The sequence below is a fragment of the Nelumbo nucifera genome, chromosome 3 (assembly GCF_055504915.1).
Source record: "Nelumbo nucifera cultivar China Antique chromosome 3, China Antique-T2T, whole genome shotgun sequence".
Taxonomy (NCBI): Eukaryota; Viridiplantae; Streptophyta; class Magnoliopsida; order Proteales; family Nelumbonaceae; genus Nelumbo; species Nelumbo nucifera.
This window is the reverse complement of record NC_142651.1, coordinates 94,845,954-94,866,084: the sequence shown is the minus strand read 5'-3', so window position 1 is coordinate 94,866,084 and position 20,131 is coordinate 94,845,954. Positions and strand designations below refer to the sequence as shown.

Here is a 20,131-nt window from a genome sequence, read left to right as displayed (position 1 = left end):
GGGGAGATCTATTATGATAAGGCTGACACTGATGTGCCGCCAAGTTGGTTGGGGTGGCCTGTCTCAACCGCTAGGGTGAGACCCGAGGTACATACAGTGTAGGTTTAACTTGAAACCTTGAATCGAACCAGAATTCCAGTGTTGCCCTGGACCTTGATGATAAGTGGGTAAAACTGGAATGTTACACCTGACCCCTAGACTCGATTATGATGCTACACTAGATGTCGGATTGGACTGTCTTTGATGTGCCAACCAGTGAGATCCTTAGAGGGGGTCAAAACCTGGGTATGTTGGGACAGTCTGAGAATTCATCTGAGTGGGTGATTATAGTAATAGGATCAGCCCCTTTGTCGGACAAAGGTAATGATCGGGGATGCACTCTCTCTGATGGAAACCAAAATTGCCGGCAGTTGATTTCAATCGTTGAAATTTGTTTTTGCAAAATATATATATATATATATATATATATATATATATATATATATATATATATATATATTACAGTTTCTAAACGTTTGCAAAAATGTTTTAATTCCCGGGATCCATATGAGTAGAGAGTGCAATACTGTTCTTTGCAGCCGAGGGAGAGGTCATCTCTTGCCGGGCAGTGTTTGATCATTATGAGCTGAGAGGTTAAGTGTAAGGCCACTGAGGGTTATACCTGATGGGCTAATCTTGCATCTGCCCACAGTCCCTGGGTTTTTATAAGGTGGCTTAGCCCATGAACCACTTAGTGTAAATGTTGGACCCATTAGGAATCCTTGGGTTTTGAAATTTCGCCATACCTTCTTGCAGGGTTCGGCCATCCATACTTGCCCACTATATGAAGTAAACTGCGGAAGAACTGACTCATGCGAGGATTTCTTATGCATAATCACCATTCCTCAAGGGCCGAGACGTAGGATTCTTCTCGGGGCAGATCTTCCACCATCCTTGGGCACCCAACACGTTTGCATGTTAAAGAAGAAATTCCAACAATTTCTTTCACTTCACTTTACTTCCATTGCATTTGCATACATATTCTCAAATCTTTACTAATATATCTATATGATGTCGTCAATTCTTGCCTTGGCTTCACGTCCAACCCACAAAAGTTAAGTCGAAATATTTTAATCATCTTATATAATGCCTAATGTTTGACTGTTTAAATATTTTAATCTTTAAATATAATCATTGAAGCAAAAATAATTAACCAAACAACAACACCTCACTCCTCTCTCTCTTTCTTCTTAATCCGTAGGACGGTGGAACTGGACAGAACTAACCCAGTCAGTGGCTGCTCTGGTGTTTGCCAGAATCCCTCCTCCGGGCAGGGCACATGCCTCAGAAATTCGGCTGACTATATGGTGGCGTCGGTAGTCGGTACTAGTGGGCTTTGATGCCGATTGCCGTAGACAAATCAGTAGACCTTGACAAAGTAACTAATGTTTGTTGAAGAAAAGCATTTTCCGGGGATCACTTTCCTCACAAGGCAACAAAACCTAAACCCCATCTACCACATGGAAGCCTATCAATTGCTGACCCTGTCCAAATTTAATTAAGGGTAAATTATAGATAGGTACCTTCTAATTTGGGTAGTGACAGATGGGTATTCTAAATTTTTAATTGTAATACTTGAATATTCTGAATTTTATAGGTCCATCCTTTAATACTCTGTTAGTTAAATATTACATGATATCAAAAATGCCCTTATGGTGTATTTTTGAGATTATTCTTATATGGACAGCAAATAATATATTCAAATTTTTGGACGATGACATTCTCCTGTGATGATTTTACTCCGATCTAAAAAATACAGGAAAAAGGTATTTTTGACATTATGCAATGTTTAACTGACAGAATACCAAGTGATGAATCCAAATATCTATTTTTAAAAATTTAAGGTACTCAAATGTTGTAATTAAAAATTCAGCGTACTTATCTGTAATTTACACCGATTTGCGATTGTTGGTCGAGTATCTAGGTGTTAGACAGTCTAATAGTCCAACAGGCTTTAGGGATCACCTTCCTCAGAAGTAATTGTGGGTCACATTCACATCCATGAATTGCAACTAAACCGATTTATCTGATGTTTGGTGTAACTAAAACCTGGCCTACAAAGAGCTTGGTTTGGCATTTCCTGGATTCACAAACCAGCCACACCCATGACATGTTTGGAAGTTCCTTCCTTCCACAGCAAATTTCTGTTTTGCTTTTTGGTTCTCTCCATCTCCATGCATTTGAGAAAACTTGCTCAGCTTCTTCCTTTGATCAAGGTGTAGCAGGACAAGCGGGCTTAATCTACAAGCATTAATGGAGGAATGTGGGATGCTTTTCATCTTTCTTCTTCTTCTTGGGGTCTTGTTTTCCGACTCATTTTCTGGGTCGACTGCAACAGATTATGTGTCTGCGGTGGGCGACCCGGGGATGAGAAGAGATGGTCTGAGGGTGGCCATTGAGGCATGGAACCAGTGCAATGAGGTTGGAGAAGAAGTTCCCAACATGGGCAGCCCCAGAGCTGCAGATTGCTTCGATGTCTACAAGGCTTCTCCACAGGGTGAGCTTAGCTTCCTCTTGGTTATTCCTACAACAGTTTTTGAAAAAACAAAATCAAAACAATGAAGAAATTGGTCATCTCATAATCTTGGATGTTTTTTTTTTTTTTTTGGATTCTTTGAGTTTCAGTTATGATGGTTAATCTTTCCTTTTCTTCGTTTCACCTTTAGCTGTGTTTGCTTTCAAAGAAAAGGTGGGAAAAGGAAGGGAGGAGAGGTGGGGAAACTATAGTATACCTTTCCCTGTTTTTCCGTTCAAACCAAATATAGCCTTAGCCATAAGAATGAATGAATCAGAAAGTAGGAAAAAAGTGAGCATCACCCACGGGTGAGTCTAGAGCCACCCGTAGTCCACCGTGGCCATAGTGGCAGCTACGTGGCAAATTGGAACTGTTGGCCTGAACTGTTTGGCCACGTGTCCCCAAAAAAATTTGTCAGTAGAAAATTTGCAAAAACAGAGTATACTGGCTAGGTTCTGGATAATAGGTTCTGATCTGCCATGTGGCTACGAATTTAGCCACATCAGACAATGGGGACCCTATTTTTAGTACTCCAAAAATATATGGTACCCCTAAGGGCGGAAAATATTTTGGCTGCTTGGGCTGTTTTTCATTCCCAAACAGCCAAAGTTTCCCCTTACAAGCATTAAGAATGATAATCCTATCATCCAGATGGTACAAATGTGCATTAACACATCAATCAGAAGCTCAGAACCATTCAATCAATAGGCTTATCTCACCAGTGGGACATAGCATATCATGAATTCTTCAGGACCTTCTGATGGGTCTCTAAGGCCATATTTTGGTTTGATAGAAAATCAAAGAGAGACAGGAAATTGAGAGAAGGTGCTTACTCAATTTTGTAAAACACAGCCTAAGTGCTTCATGGATCCTCATCTCATCCATGAAAAAACTGCTAATTCAACAGCCAAGATTGGTATTTTTGATCTATGCATATCTGTAGCATGTAGCATAGTTTAGAAAAACTTTTGGTCTATGTTTTTTCTTCTTAAGTTTTCCATTGTCTGTATTTAAATACTACAACCATATAATATTCTTGATTTATTATCATAGTTTTCAGTAGGGAAGAGCTGCAGCCTCTGCAGATTGCTCCCATATATGCTGGTCCACAGGGTCACAGAGGAAGATAATAAGCTAGGGATGGGGGATCGGTTTGATGGAGTACATCCAGAGGCCTTGACCAACGTCGACCTCTATGCAGCTGAGAAAGAACTCTACTTGGGTTCCAAATGTCAGGTCAATGACATACCGAAACCCTGGCAGTTTTGGATGATAATGCTCAAGAGTGGCAACATGGACACCTTTGCTGCAATGTGCCCCAAGAATGGAAAGAAGGTTGGACCCTATGGCCCAGATCCTGGGTTCCCATGTTTTGGTAAAGGATGCATGAACCAACCTTTAATCTTCCACAACTATACCACCTTACAAGGCCCCAACATGACCAAACTGAAGGGAAGCTTTTATGGGTCCTGGGACTTGGATTCTGGTTTCAGAGAAGGCATTGGAGGCAACACTTCATACTACTCAGTGACTTGGGAGAAGGAAGTAGGGAAGGGAGCTTGGGTTTTCCATCATCTTTTAAGGACATCAAAGAGGTACCCATGGTTGATGCTCTACTTGAGGTCAGATGCCACAACTGGACTGTCTGGAGGCTACCACCATGAAACTAGGGGAATGTCAAAGATAGTAAGTACTTTTACATCTTTCTAAATGCAATACAGAAATCCACTAAGAACAGGAACAAATGAAGTGTTCCCAGATTTGTGAATGTACATTAAAGTTTAACTGGAGGTGATGTTTTCTGCAGATTCCAGAATCACCAAATTTTAAGGTAAGATTCACATTGAATGTGATACAAGGAGGGGGTCCAAGCAGCCAGTTCTACCTAATGGACATTGGGAGCTGCTGGAAGAACAATGGTCAGGCTTGTGATGGGGATGTAACAACTGATGTCACCCGTTACAGTGAGATGATCATCAATCCAGAGACAAGTGCATGGTGCCAGCCCACCAACCTTAATGTATGCCCACCTTACCACACCTTTCCAAACGGGACGAGGGTCCATCGCAATGACACTTCCAGATTCCCATACAATGCCTATCATTTGTATTGCGCTCCTGGGAATGCCGAGCACCTTGTGGAACCAAATGTCTTGTGTGATCCCTTCAGCAATCCTCAAGCGCAAGAGATCCTGCAGATAATACCCCATCCGGTCTGGGGAGAGTATGGGTACCCCACAAGTAAAGGCCAAGGGTGGATTGGGGATGCAAGAACTTGGGAGTTGGATGTGGGGAGGTTGTCTCAATCTCTCTACTTCTACCAGGTATGCATAGCTCTTCTTATAATCCAACTACTCAATTTTTCATTCCTTAGTAGTACTAGAAATGAAAAGGAACATCAGAAGTCTCATGGAGCACGTCAAACAGTTTGGGTGATGAAATTAGTTAGAACATAAGTAGTCGAGCAGTAGAATTTCCAATTTTGTAAATTGATGACTCAAAATGGGATATAACATAAATCAGGCTCCAGGCTCCAGTTGTATATTTTCTCCAAATTCTTATGATAAATTTGAAGTCTTTTTAATACATATTTCTAATATGCAGGATCCAGCGACACCACCAGCAAGAAGAAGATGGATGTCTGTTGATTTAGGGACTGAGATATACGTCAGTGCCGATCAAGTTGCAGAGTGGACTGTCAGTGATTTTGACATCATTGTACCTAAATGATGGGATTAGGAGGGATTACCTTGAAGCAAAAGGGTTTCTGTTCATAGTATTTGTTTAGGATTTATGTAGCCAAAGTAACAATTAAATTTGTATTTCATTGCTTATTTTTTTGCATCAATATTTTTTTTTTCTGTCAGAGTGTTGGGAATGTGTCGACCTCTCTATTCTAAGGAACTGGAGGCAACACCCAGGGAAGTTAGGGAGCTCTGTGAGGCCTTCACTGCCAGCAAAGGGAGACTGGGAGATGGGTGGGTGTGGAGAGATTACTACCCTGATGAACTATCTGTAACCTAGCTATCTTCCTGACTTTCTCACTGAGCCCCAATTTATTTGAGATTACAAAAATAAAAAAGAATTGTAGCTAGAGCTTTGAAAGATCTTTTGGTGATACTTTAGTCAATGCTTTTCAAGCAGATCAGGCTTGACTTCTGAAAGTTCATGAGGGTTTTTGTATTTCTGATCTGCATTTTAAGCCTGTTGCATTTTACCATAATCAGCAATGTATTTTTAATGTGTTCTGCTTTTTTATGTATGTTCAGATTATTGTGAGATTTCATTTAGCTGTTTGATTTTGAAATTTAGATTACTGTCCTAAGAAATTAGGTCCGGGCCCGGGCCTGGCACTGTCTGCCCAGAAAGCTGAATCCACGCCAAACTGGCCCATTAATAAACTTCTGGCTGGGTTTAATTCGTTGAAGTCCAAGCCTGGCCCAATAAATAATAATATCAAACTTTGCTCGGGCAGGGTTAGGTTGGGTTCAGGTCAACGCTAACCCAAGCCAAGTTGTTGAACTTGAACCCCTAACGCCCCTAACCCTAACTCTAACCTCAACTGATGACTTTGGGTTGGGTTGGGTTGGATTTGAGTTAGACTTGGGATTATTGATTGATCTTACGCTTGCATGAAGCAGTAGGAATAATAAAATAATGTCGCCGGTTTGGTCTTACACCACTTGAAATTTTTAAAAGACAAGAAAATTCACAGAAGCTAATTATCCAACATTCCAAGGCTTGCTTCATTTGTTCATGCTTCATCACCTCTCTAATTTTAATTTTACGTCAGAACTCAGAAAAAGTTTGCTTTTGTTTTCTTCTTCTCATTCATTTGGCCTTTTCTTTGAACCGTTCTGTAAGGTCTAGTAGCTTCTGAATCTGCTTATCAGCTGTTTACCGAAAAAAAAAAAATCTGCTTATCAGCATAGACAGTGGAGAGCAGCTGGATCATGGATTGCCAATTCTTGTTCAATTTCTGGTTATTTTAATCTCTTTTTGTTACTATTAGCGTTCAGCCTTTAGATGATCCGATGGCCATTTGCTCTGATCAGAAACAAATAATAAATAAGAGTTCCCCTCAGCCTCGATTTCTCTGGTTAGCTGTAGCAGAGACTTGGGATCAAATCCCGTTGCCATCAGGGTTAGGGGGTTATGGGTTTGGAGGACGGCTTAAGGAGTCCTTATCCTCCCTGCTGAGTGATGAGCTGATGATGCTTTATACTTAATTATAATTGTTTATGTGAATCAAGGGACCAAAACCACTAGTACTAGTTCTATTCTTGATGGTTTTGTTTTGCTATCTCTGATGCTAATATGGACATTTGGAATACGACTTGTCTGGTTGACTTCACAAATGAAGAAGCATAAGGAATCATAAAATATTATGGCAGCACCTGAAAATTTTAATCCATGGTTGAATTAGTACAAGTTTATCAAATAATGAATAAGAGTTCCCCTCAGCCTCAATTTCTCTGGTTAGCTGTAGTAGAGACTTGGGATCAAATCCCGTTGCCATCAGGGTTAGGGGGTTATGGGTATGGAGGACCGCTTAAGGAGTCCTTATCCTCCCTGCTGAGTGATGAGCTGATGATGCTTTACACTTAATTATGTATGTTTATGTGAATCAAGAGACCAAAACCACTAGTACTAGTTCTATTCTTGATGGTTTTGTTTTGCTATCTCTGATGCTAATATGGACATTTGGAATACGACTTGTCTGGTTGACTTCACAAATGAAGAAGCATAAGGAATCATAAAATATTATGGAAGCACCTGAAAATTTTAATCCATGGTTGAATTAGTACAAGTTTATCAAATAATTAATTCAACGCTTTAGGTTTCATGGCCTGTACTAATTAGTATTAGATCATCTTGATAAAGAAATTCTCCATGTCTATATCTCCGTTCTCTGCTTCCTCTCTCATTTCTTTTGCTGTTCCTTGAGTAACGTTTCTGTATTAGGATAGCAGTACCCAGGATCTGCTTAGCAGCATTGACAATAGACATGAGCAGGATCATGGGTTGTTTTCTTTTTCGCCTCCTCATTCTTCTAACCACTTCTTGTTATTTAACCAGCGGCCAAGCTTTAGAATTAGATTATCCAATAGCCAAAGTCAATAATTCATGGACCAACATCCCCTCCACTACCTATTCTGTGGTATTCGATGATGGGTTCATGATTTCGATGAGTCCCATCCTCGTTACAAGAACTGAAAGTCTTCGTTTCTCTTGTGGCTTCTACTGCAATGGTAATTGCACTTCATTTCTGTTCTCTGTCTTCATTGTCCCCATCAGCAATGTGTCGACCATGAATGATATAGAATCCACTAGAGTAATGTGGTCTGCCAACCGGAACAATCCCGTTAGAGCCAATGCAACGTTGAACCTCACTGCAGATGGAGATTTGATCTTGCGAGACTTCGATGGCACTTTAGTTTGGTCGACAAGCACGACCGGAAAGTCTGTCGCGGGCTTGAAGATGACGGACACAGGAAATCTGGTGCTCTTTGACGCCAACAATCAGACCATCTGGCAGTCTTTTGATCACCCAACAGACACTTTGCTCCCCGGGCAGAAGTTGGTGCCTGGGCAGAGACTCACGGCGACTCAAGGCTTGTTTTCACTCTCTGTTACCAGAGAAAGTGTGATTGCGTTCATGGAGTCGGATCCTCCGCAGATTTATTTCAAATACATGGTGACTGGAAAACTGAGCTATATATTATTCTTGAAAGGAGGCATTACTGTGTACTCAGACGAGGCAAATGAGACGGATCCTTTACCTTCAGCATCGTTCCTGTGGCTCCGTCCAGATGGCCATTTGACAGCTTACGAATGGGTGCTTGGGTGGAGGGGGGTGAAAGATGTGCTGGCGGAGAATATGGATCTAGATGTGTGTGGTTATCCCACGTTCTGTGGGAATTACAGTATTTGCTCATATGGGCAGTGTAGTTGTCCTAATGAAACTGATTTGGGAACAAAATATTTTACGCCATTAGATGACCGACAACCGGATCTGGGGTGTTTAGAGAGTACTCCCTTGTCTTGTCAGTCACCTCAATTGCACAGTTTTCTTGAGCTCAAGGACGTCACTTACTTCACTAATGCTGCTTTTTCCCCAGATATTACAGATATTAGTATGGAGAGTTGCAGAAATTCCTGTGTGAAGAACTGTTCCTGTAAAGCTGCTCTCTTTCAGTATTATGGAAATACTTCAGTCGGGAATTGCTCTTTACCAGCCCAACTCTATTCCCTTATAGCCAACAATATGCAAATCACTAATTATAGTGCATTTGCATTCATTAAGGTGCAGAAATCCCCATCAAGAAAGAAAACAAGCAAGGCAGCAATCATTTTAGGGTCCAGTCTTGGAACTTTCTGTTTGGTTTTCTTGGTTTTTAGCATCTGGGTTATTCTATATAGGAGCAAAAGAGATACTGATGTAGACGAGGAGGATGATTTGCATCAAGTACCAGGAATGCCCATGAGATTTTCGTACGAGGAATTGAAAGGCATGACTGAAAATTTTTCAAAGAAGGTTGGGGAAGGAGGGTTTGGATCAGTTTATGAAGGGATTCTGGGTGATGGCACCAAAATTGCGGTCAAATGCTTGGATGGTTTAGGCCAAGTGAAGAAGTCATTCTTAGCAGAGGTTGAGACAATTGGCAGCATTCACCATGTCAATTTAGTGAGACTGATTGGATATTGTTCTGAGAAATCACATAGGTTATTAGTTTATGAGTACATGTCCAATGGGTCTTTGGATAAATGGATCTTCAACCAAAAACAGGAGCTCTCTTGGTTGGCAAACTAGGTTGAATATTATCTTCGACATTGCCAAGGAACTAGCCTATCTCCATGAGGAATGCCGACAGAGAATGGTCCATTTAGATATTAAACCCCAAAATATCCTCTTGAATAAGAACTTCAATGCCAAGGTTTCTGATTTTGGGTTGTCTAAGCTTATTGACAGGGATCAGAGCCAAGTTATGACGACAATGAGAGGAACTCCTGGGTATCTGGCTCCTGAATGGTTGAGCTCAATTGTCACAGAAAAGGTAGACGTGTATAGCTTTGGGGTTGTTGTCATGGAGATTCTGTGTGGAAGGAAAAATTTGGATCGTTCTCAACCAGAGGATTGTATGCATTTAATTGGTCTATTCAAAAGAAAGGCAGAGGAGGGGAAACTAGTTGATCTGATTGACAAATACAGTGAGGATATGCAGTTGCATGGAGCAGAAGTTGTAGAGATAATGAGACTTGCAGCATGGTGTTTACAGAATGATTTCACCAGAAGGCCATCCATGTCTGTGGTGGTGAAGGTCTTGGAAGGAGTGATGGATGTTGAAACTAACTTAGATTATAGCTTCTCAACTTCACCATTACCAGCAGAAAGAACTGTAACTCACAATGAGGCAGGCTTCGGAGTTTCTGTTCCAATATTGCCTTCAGTTCTGTCAGGACCCAGGTGAAGATATGTACTCTCCAAATAAATAATAAGTTTGTCATTAATGTAATCTTTATATTATGCATCGTTCATAGACGTCTGTATTGTCCTTTTTTCTTCTGTGATAGATATAAAATGTTCTGCAGAAATTTGGGCATGGTTGTATGTAGAGTTAATGGTTTTATAACAAAGAACTTTCATTTTCTTTACTGGAAGAAAAATGAAAGTTTCTCATTTGGGATCCATTAGTTTGAGTAGATGGAGAGTATTAAATTATAAAGTCACCTTTATCTCCATTCACACATAACAACATCATCAACAACAAATTTCCAATAATTGTTCTCAGTTTCTATTCCATTAATATTTTTTGTGTTTTTTGGTTGAAGGATATTTCAATATTGTCTATCCTTGAGAAAAATTAGAATTGTATTATGTTTAAAATCATGACATCACCTTTTTTTTCTTTTAATTAACATCTCGAAGTCAAATCATCATCAAAAGGGATCAATTTGTATAATTTTTCTGAAATGTGAAGGGAGATTTTTTGGAGAAGTCAAATTAAACAGTTGTCATAAACTACATGAAGAGTTCAAGTAATTTAGCATGATAGAGACTATTTTAATTAGGGTCCAAAGAATTCCTATAAGAATTTCTGAAAAAGCTCAATCTGAGCCAAACTGGCCCATTGATGAACATCTTACCGAGATAACATTGACGAGCGCCTGATAAGTGTGATTCACCGAGGAAGGAAAAACTTCTAAGAAGATTGGAAAAACAAAGCGTGAAGCCCATCAGGGCCCATTGCAAAAATGACATTACAAATCTCATCAAAATATGAGATAGCACACTAGTTAAGAGTTTTCTTCAGATGTTATAATCCTTGGGTCAAAACACTAAGAACCATCAGCCTGCTTGGCTGCACGGATTTTGTTTCAGTTTCTTTTTTAAAGAAAGGTTTTTAGGCTATAGCCCCATCATTGAAACATATGGCTTTTTTAAATTTAGACACATGGTATTTTCTGAGAAGTTGTTAAAGCCCACAGCCTACTACCACCATTTAGACAAGTGATATTCTCATTTTCTAGAAAGCTAAACAAGTGGCAGTTTATGAGAAATTCCTACTAAAGTCCATAGCCCACTACCATGCCACAACCCCCCACCATTCAGACACATGTCATTCTCATTTTTCTGGAAAGCTAGACATGTAGCATTTTCTGAGAATTTGCTATTAAAGCCACAACCTACTACCACCATTTTCAATCTATTCCTAAAAAAAATGAAGAAAATGCAAAAGTTGTTATCTACAACCACTTTTGCCTACATTCTATCAATCTCAGTTAATCATTAACCCTCTTCGTATCATAACAAAAGAAAATTATCTATATTCTAATAATTATTGAAAATCTATTTTTGAAATAAATATTTCCTAAAATATTAATAATTATTTAAAATATTAATAAATATAAATTTAACATTATTGATTTCATAATGTAAATTTAATATTACTGATTATTAAAGGAAGGTTTTCAGGCTATAGCCCCCACTATTCAGACACGTGGCTTTTTCAAATTTAGACACATGGCATTTTCTGAGAACTTGTTGTTAAAGCACATAACCCACTACCATCATTCAAACAAGTAGTCTTCTCATTTTCTAGAAAGCTAGACACATGGCAATTTCTAAGAAATTCCTACAAAAGCCCATAGCCCGCTACTAGGCTACAGCCCCCCACCATTCAGACACATGTCATTCTCATTTTTCTGAAAAGCTAGACATGTGACATTTTCTGAGAAGTTGCTGCTAAAGCTCACAAACCCACTACCACCATTTTCAATCCATTCCTAAAAAATGCAAAAAATGCAAAAGTAGTTATTCATAACCATTTATACCTACATTCTATCAATCTCAATTAATTATTGAAAATCTATTTTTTTTTAAATAAACATTTTTTGAAATTTTAATAATTATTTAAAATATTAATAAATATAAATTTAATATTATTGATTCCATAATGTAAATTTAACATTACTGATTCCCTGTACTTAGTATACGGGATCATTCACTAGTGAAAAAAAAAGAGAATTGTGATCACTCAATTTAAGCCAATCTTAGTGTGTCCATTGGACCTAGAAGATTTCATTAAGGGAAGCAAAATGAACATATTTCATCTCCTATTTTTTGAATTTTTTATTTTTTTATTCCATGTCATTTTTAAAATAACCAATGAGATGCACTTTCCTAGAACCTAAATAATCTCTTCTTCTAAACTACCTCCCCCACTATCCCCCACTTTCTCCAAAATTATCTGTAATTCCTATTTATCTTCTAAATTATCTTTAATACCTATTTATCTCCAAAATTATCTCTAATTTAGTAAAGAGTTTCTCTCCTAAATTATCTCTAATTTCTATTAATCCTCTCCCCTACTTTTTATCTATATCTACCTAAAGAAAGTTTGGATTAAAAAATTTAATAATTATTTAAATATTCTAAATGTTTAAATGTTTTTCCTATTAAATGTTTAAATAATCCTCTCCCCTATCTATATCTATCTATCTAATAATTCCTATTAAATGTTTTTTCAAATATTTAATGATATAAGTTTGGATTAAAAAATTTAATAATTATTTAAATATTCTAAATGTTAAATGTTTTTCCTATTAAATGTTTAAATAATCCTCTCCCCTATCTATATCTATCTATCTAATAATTCCTATTAAATGTTTTTTCAAATATTTAATGATATAAGTTTGGATTAAAAAAATTAATAATTATTTAAATATTCTAAATGTTTAAATGTTTTTCCTATTAAATGTATAAATAATCATCTACCCTATCTATATCTATTTATCTAACAATTCCTATTAAATATTTTTTTCAAATATTTAATGATATGTAATAGATTTAAATAAGTAAAATTCAAATAACAAAAAAATACATATTTTATAGATTATTTAAATATTTATCATAACTAGAATTTAAATAGTTAAAATAACGACATTATGTAATAAATTTAAAAGATTTCTTCAAAGTAGAAAAACAATTATAACATAATATTGAAATTAATAATAATTTAATATATTACAAAATTAATAATGGAATTATGTAATAATAGTATAACTTATGATTTTATGGATAATTAAATTCAAAAAATAATTAATATTTTAAAATTTAAATATTTTACATATTATTTAAGTATTTAAATAACTAAATATTTTAAATAACAAAATATTTAACAAAACTAGATTTTAAATAATTAAAATAAAGAAATTATGTAATAAATTTTAAAAAAAAATCTGAAAATTAGAAAAATAATTATCACATAATATTGAAATTAATAATAATTTAATATTTGTACATAATATTGTAAATCACTAATTTCACTTATATCAAGTAATAATTTGAGAAAATAACTCTCAAAAAAAATATTTATTAATAATAATTTTAAACTCTTAATCTGTGTTTATTTTATAACTATATATACTAAAATTAAAATTTATTGTATTTCAGTAATTATTTATTGTTTTTGGTGATAAATGTATTTTCAAAATTATAAATATATAAATTATCTGTAATTCTTATTTATCCTCTCCCCACTTCTTATCTATATCTATAGAAAGTTTGGATTAAAAATTTAAGAATTATTTAAATATTCTTAGAAAAATTATATAATAATTTTAAAATATTTATTAAAAACACAAAAAAATAATTTTATATTTTTACAAAATATATTACGAAATTGTGTACTAACAATTTAAATTCTGTTTTTCCAGATCATCAATTTAAATGTTATTCAAATAATAAAACTTTAACATTTAAAAATAAAATCTTATTTTCATATTTTAAGAAATAAATATCTTAACTAGAAAAATATTATAAATTTATAAATAATTATATAAAAAATATGTAGTAATATGTAATAGATTTAAATAAATAAAATTCAAATAACAAAAAATTTAAATTTTTTACAAATTGTTTGAATATTTAAATAACTAAATATAGAACATAACTATATTTTAAATAGTTAAAATAATGGAAATTTGTAATAATTTTAAAAATTTTCTTACAAGTAGAAAATGATTATAACATAATATTGAAATTAATAATAATTTATTATCTTAAAATTTTAATAATGAAATTACGTATTAATAGTATGAATTATAATTTTATGGATTATTAAATTCAGTAAATAACGAAAATTTTTTAATATTTTACATATTATTTAAATATTTAGATAACTAAATATTTAACATAACTAGATTTTAAATAGTTAAAATTACGAAATTATGTAATAAATTTAAAAAATTTCTTAAATGTAGAAAAATAATTATAACATAATATTGAAATTAACAATAATTTAATACCATACAAAATTAATAATTAAATTATTTAAAAATAGTATAAATTATAGTTTTCTCTTAACAAATCCCGTGCATCGCATGGTCCCCCCGCTAAAATTGGATGTGCCATGTCAGCATGTCTGTCATTTGAGAGAAACTATTTATCTGTTTTCTCTATTTTTGCATTATTTTATTTTTTTGTTTTAAAAATATAAAACAATAATCATTGCTTATCTTGATTAGATTAATAAAGTTGTACACTATTAGAGAGAGACCTTTGGGTTTTTTAAGGCCTCATATTTTAATGCATGTTATTGCTACATTTAAACAAGACATTTAAGAGAGAGAGACCTTTGGGTTTTTCAAGGCCTCTTATTTTAATGCATGTTATTATTACATTTAAGAGAGAGAGAGAGAGAGAATAGTAATAATATAAATCAAATAATATAAATAGGTTGAGGTTAAACCATGGTTTTCAAAATCGGACTGGACTGGATGGTCGGACCGAAAAAATCGGGAACCGGTCAGGTGACTGGTTCTGTTTTACCCCATAATCGTTATTTCCCCCAAAACCATTGATTTGGTAAGCAAACTGATTACCCGGGCAGTCGAACCGTTCAACGGTTCAGCTGGTTTTTATTTTTGATAAAATTTTTTATTTTTTTGTCAAAACGGGCCGTTTGTTCGGTTCGAACAGTTAGACCCTTGTGATTTACGGGAACCGGAACCCTGACCAATTCATTGTCTGGGTCGGTTTTGTCAGGGTTCCGATTTTAAAAACCTTGGATTAAACAATAAAAAAAATATTAATTTAAAAATCCACTAAATTTTCACTAAAAATAAATATTAACAAAACTTAGTAAATATTAAAAATGTGTTTCAATTCCACTTAAAAATTAAACTTAATAAATGCTAATAAAAATAAGAAATTTAAATATAAAAATATTAATTGATAGTTTTAATAATATTATTAGATAACTTATGAGTTGAGACCATTATTGTGCATAATGAACTCATTAAAAATGACAAACATTAATGAAAATTTAAAATGCACTATTTTATTAACAGTATTTTATTGCAAAAATTACTCATATGCAAAATTACTGAATAATAATGAGAAAATACCAACAATTAATTAAAGTCCAAAAAATTCTGAAAAACATAAACATAATTAAAATACTAAAAGTAATTAAAAAATATTAAAAAATTAACAATATTTTATATTAATAAGGGTATATACTAAAAATAATTAAAGTACAATTAATAGTATTTTATTATTTAAAAAGTACCAAAAATTATTAAAAAATTCCCAAGCCAGAAATTATTGAAAAATATGGAAAATTAGATGTATTTTTATTAACTATGGTATTTATTTAGTTATTAAATTTATTTTTATTGAAAGCAAATGAAAATTAATTTTGTAGTGACTAATACGCAAAAATAAATGCTGAAAATAGTGAAAAATATTGAAAAATATTCATATGTAAAAATTAATGAATAATAATAAAAAAACACCAAAGTTTAATTAAAAATCGAAAAATTCTGAATAAATTAAATTAATTGTATTTTATTGCAAAAAATACTAAATAATAATGAAAAAATAATGTATATTTATTATTAATAGTAATATATTTAACAATAGTTATTTTTAAACTGTAATTAACAGTAATTATAATTTAAGCTATAAATAGTAGAAAATTACATTTAATTAGTTTTAACCAAGAAATTAGCAATATTTATGAAAATATGATAATTTCCCAAAATTACTGTATTTTATATAAATATAGTAATTTAATAATTACAATATTTTAATAATTAATAATAAAAAGTAACAAATCGTTTATAACTTAACCTAACTCGATTAGATTTATAAATTTGAAGGCTCAAGCAACTAATTTTTTTTTGAGTTAGTTCTAAAAATAACTTAACCTAACCCAATTAGATCTAAAAATAATTAACAATAATTATTTTTAAACTATAATTAACGGTAACTATAATTTAATTTATAAATAGTAGAAAATTACATTTAATTAGTTTTAAACAAGAAATTAGCAATATTTCTGAAAATATGGTAATTTCTAGAAATTATTGTATTTTAAATAAATATAATAATTTAATAATTAATAATAAAAAGTAACAAATAATTTATAACTTAACCTAACCTGATTAGATCTATAAATTTGTAGGCTCAAGCAACTATTTTCTTTTGAGTTATGTCTAGCTAAAATATGCACCATGCCACACATTATAAGGGATAATCAAATTCGAAATCTAATTAGGTATCAAACTTTTGGAGTCTAATGATGACTTTAGCGGATAGGGAACAAGCTAAACAACTCCTAATAAGCTCAACTTGGAAGTTATATGCATATATGGTAAATATTGTTATATAATATTTAAATAACAAATTTTATATTAATATATAGAAATGTTATATATTTTTTATAATAGACTAGAATTAAATAAAAATTTTAATTTAAAAAAATCATAGTTTTATAATTAACACGAGCCTCTTTATCAACAAAGAATGTGCAAGCCCGAGCTTGAGCCCGACCTGACCATTTGGTGTAGATCTTGAGGCTGACCCCAGCCCTTATATAATGCCCAAAGCTTGAGCCTAAGCCAAAGCCTGATTTGTACACAAAATGTCTTATTTTCAGTATACTTTTATAAACTAATATTATATTAATTTAGTAAATTAATAAACTGATGTATATTTCCTAATAGTAAATTGATATTTATTAATAATTTAAGAAGTATAATATATATTTATTTATTATATCTAACATAAGTACTTTTTTATATATGAAATAGTATCGGGCTGAGCTTATTTGAGAAAGCCTGATCTCAAGCCCATAGGCCTGAAATTTTGTCCAAGATTGAAAAATAACGGGTTAGGTCGGGTCTGGCCGTCGGGCTCCCCGACCCATGAATAGGTCTAATTTGTATATATAAACAATTGTATATATAAAAAATTATATGAAATAAAAATTTAAGCATTTTTCTCAACTTAACAAAAAATGGACCTCTCATATCTTGGCCCCTTGGCCTTGCCCAAGGCCATTGACCAGCTCGGCCCACGGCACGACATGGACCCATGCGGGCTTGGGCCATGGGCTGTGTCGAACCGAACCCCCAAATTATCCCAGGGAAGGGAGGCACGACCCGAGACGCTCAATGGGCCAGCACAACACAGTGTGGGCCGCATGCGGGTTGTGTCGTGTCGCCCAACACGACCCAATTTACACATCTACCTAAACCCACCCAATACTGGGGACGAGGTAGGGAAATTCGATGATTCCCCATCCTTGATGAGTGGGGTGCCTTGCCTTGAACTTGCTTGACACTAGGGACGGGGTGAGGATGGGGTAGAGTGTCTTGACTATGGAGTAGGGACAGGGATGGGGTGCCCCGCCATGAACCACCCCATTGTCATTCTTATATAATTATTAATTTCTAATGAAATTAATAAATGTGCTAGCTTTTGTAATTATTTTTATTTGTCTAAAGTTAATCAAAATTTCATTTAAAAATAATAAAAATAATAACAATTATTAAAATTACTACAAATTATTAATAAAACTAAATTTATTAATTTTTTTTATTCATATTAAATTAGCAATAACTTTGAATACTTTTAATTAATTAACAACAAATTTTGATTATTAATTTAATATTAATGAATAATATATAAAATTACTGCATCTTTCAGATTTTCCCGTACATCACACGGTCCCCGCTAGTTTATCTGTAAAAAGCATCTCAGCTGGTTAACTTTTTCAAGTCTTTTTGAGAGACTAAATTAGCTGCCCACAAGTCTGCCCCCCAAAACGTCTCACAGCATATCCCCGCCATGTATTGGGAATATCTAAATAACCATCACACTAAGGTTGCATTTAGCATTTTCTTATGGATGTTAGTTTTGAACTGCAAAAAGGAGATAAGTCATTAAAAATAAGGAATGCCAATGTACGCAAAGTCTAGACGCTTAAAATCTATTAAGTCTCGGATTCGTCTCTTGTGCAGTGAGACTAACTAGGATTGGAAGGATATCGTAGGGAGATGATTGATGTGTGATAAAGGGAAGAAAGGGACCCACTTTGGTGTAGCTGTAGCCATACCATGATCAATTCTTTCTCTAACCAACATGTGGATGAAGCCGGTTAATCACTTGAGTTTTTAGGTTCTTGATCGGTGGAGATTTGGTGTAGAGGTTTGAAATCGAAGTGATGGGGGAAATTGAATCATACGTAAATGTAAGAAGAGAAGTTCTGACTTCGTATCTGGGTCTTTCTCATCTTCCTCCATGGCCCTTAGAAGTTTGTCACGAAGTGCACAACCATCCCACCCATGAGTCGTGACCAAGGACAAGGAGGCCATAGAAATGGAAATGGCGGGGGGAGCTTCTCGTTGCTAACATCAATGTCAATGACATCGCTGTTCAGAGAAGTTAAAGAGGTATAGTGTGAATGATCTCGGCTGGTAATCTCTATATTAATGTGGAGTTGTGGACTGTTGCAAACTTTGTCCATTTCAGAGCAACGTCGCCATTGGCGTTGTCAAGTAATTAGAGCCGGCAAAAAGTTGATTCAATTCAACTCAGAAAAAAAATAGAGTTAGGGTCTCATATTTAGCTACCTGAATTTGAAAATGAGTACACCTGATTCGATTAAAAAATTGGGTTGGATTGGGTCGGGTCATGGGTTAACCTACTGACCCAATTGTTAGGTCTAATTGGGACTATTTACGTATTTTTAGAAGCGCAACATTCTCTTTCATCTTTATTATTTAGTCTTCATTCTTTATTGTTTACTCTTTGAATTGTTGAATGTTCAAGTTTTTTTTTTTTTTTATGCTTGTAATTTTAAGGTTAATTCATTTAATTTTGACATTTTTCATGTATTTTTCTTTATTTTATAAAATTTCTATTATTTTTAGGAATGACCCAAATTGACCCATAAGTCAACTCTAGCCTGAATATTTAGGGTTAAGGTCTAGCATTTGCTGACCCAACCCAAAATTCAACCCAACCCAAAATCAACACATAATGTCTTGACCCAACCCACCCAACCCAATTGCCATTGCCAGATCTACAAGAAATCAATTGGGCGCCAGAAAGGTTGATCCAGAAATATGCTCTATCCAGGTTATACCAAGTTGGTGCAAGATTTTCTCGACAGCATTCCAAGATTATCAAGTCATTATTAAAGTACCATGGGCTTCTCTGAAATATGGAATAAGAAATCGAGTGGCGCTTAACCAAATATGAATCTTTGCCAAAGGTGGTGTTTGGTAAATTTGAAGTTTGAAATGATTTTTAAAAATGAACCGGTCAGGGGTCCGGTTATCAGTTCGAACAGTCCAACCGTTTGACCCGAATGGTTAATCGGCCGGTTCAGCGGTTTACTAACCAAAATCAACCGGTCAAGTGACCGGTTCCCGGTTTTTCCGGTCCAGCTCAGTTTTGAAAACCATTTTGAAGTCTAAAAAGCAAAAACACCTCTGAAAGCATTCAGAGGAAAATACACATTAAATAAATGAAAAAGCTCTCAAAGTTGTTATTTAAATAAAAATAAATGAAAATGATTAAAATACACATTAAAAGAGTAATAATATAAAAATAATAAAAAAATTAAAATTAATAAATAATATTATTAAAAATAATATAAAAAGTATTAAGTATAGTATTAATGATAATTAAAAAGCATAAAATATAAAAAATATTAACCAATAAATAAAAAATATTAAATATACTACTAAGGATAATTAAAATATTACAACTATTTTAATA

The 20,131-nt window shown here is 33.9% G+C and overlaps 1 protein-coding gene and 1 pseudogene across 3 annotated transcripts; both read left to right on the top strand.

Moving 5' to 3' along the window:
* The first annotated feature begins 1,226 nt into the window (after positions 1–1,226).
* Positions 1,227–5,774, top strand: LOC104586547 (uncharacterized). 3 transcript variants are annotated; one of them, XM_088899863.1, is made up of 4 exons: positions 1,227–2,536; positions 3,618–4,240; positions 4,362–4,877; positions 5,158–5,774. In XM_088899863.1, exons 1-4 carry the CDS (start codon positions 2,293–2,295, stop codon positions 5,281–5,283), a joined length of 1,509 nt encoding a protein of 502 aa, XP_088755989.1. In that variant the 5' UTR covers positions 1,227–2,292; the 3' UTR covers positions 5,284–5,774. The 3 variants fall into 3 exon arrangements, with proteins under 3 accessions (XP_088755989.1, XP_088755988.1, XP_088755990.1); XM_088899862.1 differs by having other exon boundaries at positions 1,236–2,536; positions 3,615–4,240; XM_088899864.1 differs by having other exon boundaries at positions 2,313–2,536; positions 3,608–4,240.
* Positions 5,775–7,561: 1,787 nt separating this feature from the next.
* LOC104586592 (G-type lectin S-receptor-like serine/threonine-protein kinase SD2-5) lies at positions 7,562–10,225 on the top strand (annotated as a pseudogene).
* Positions 10,226–20,131: the final 9,906 nt, after the last annotated feature.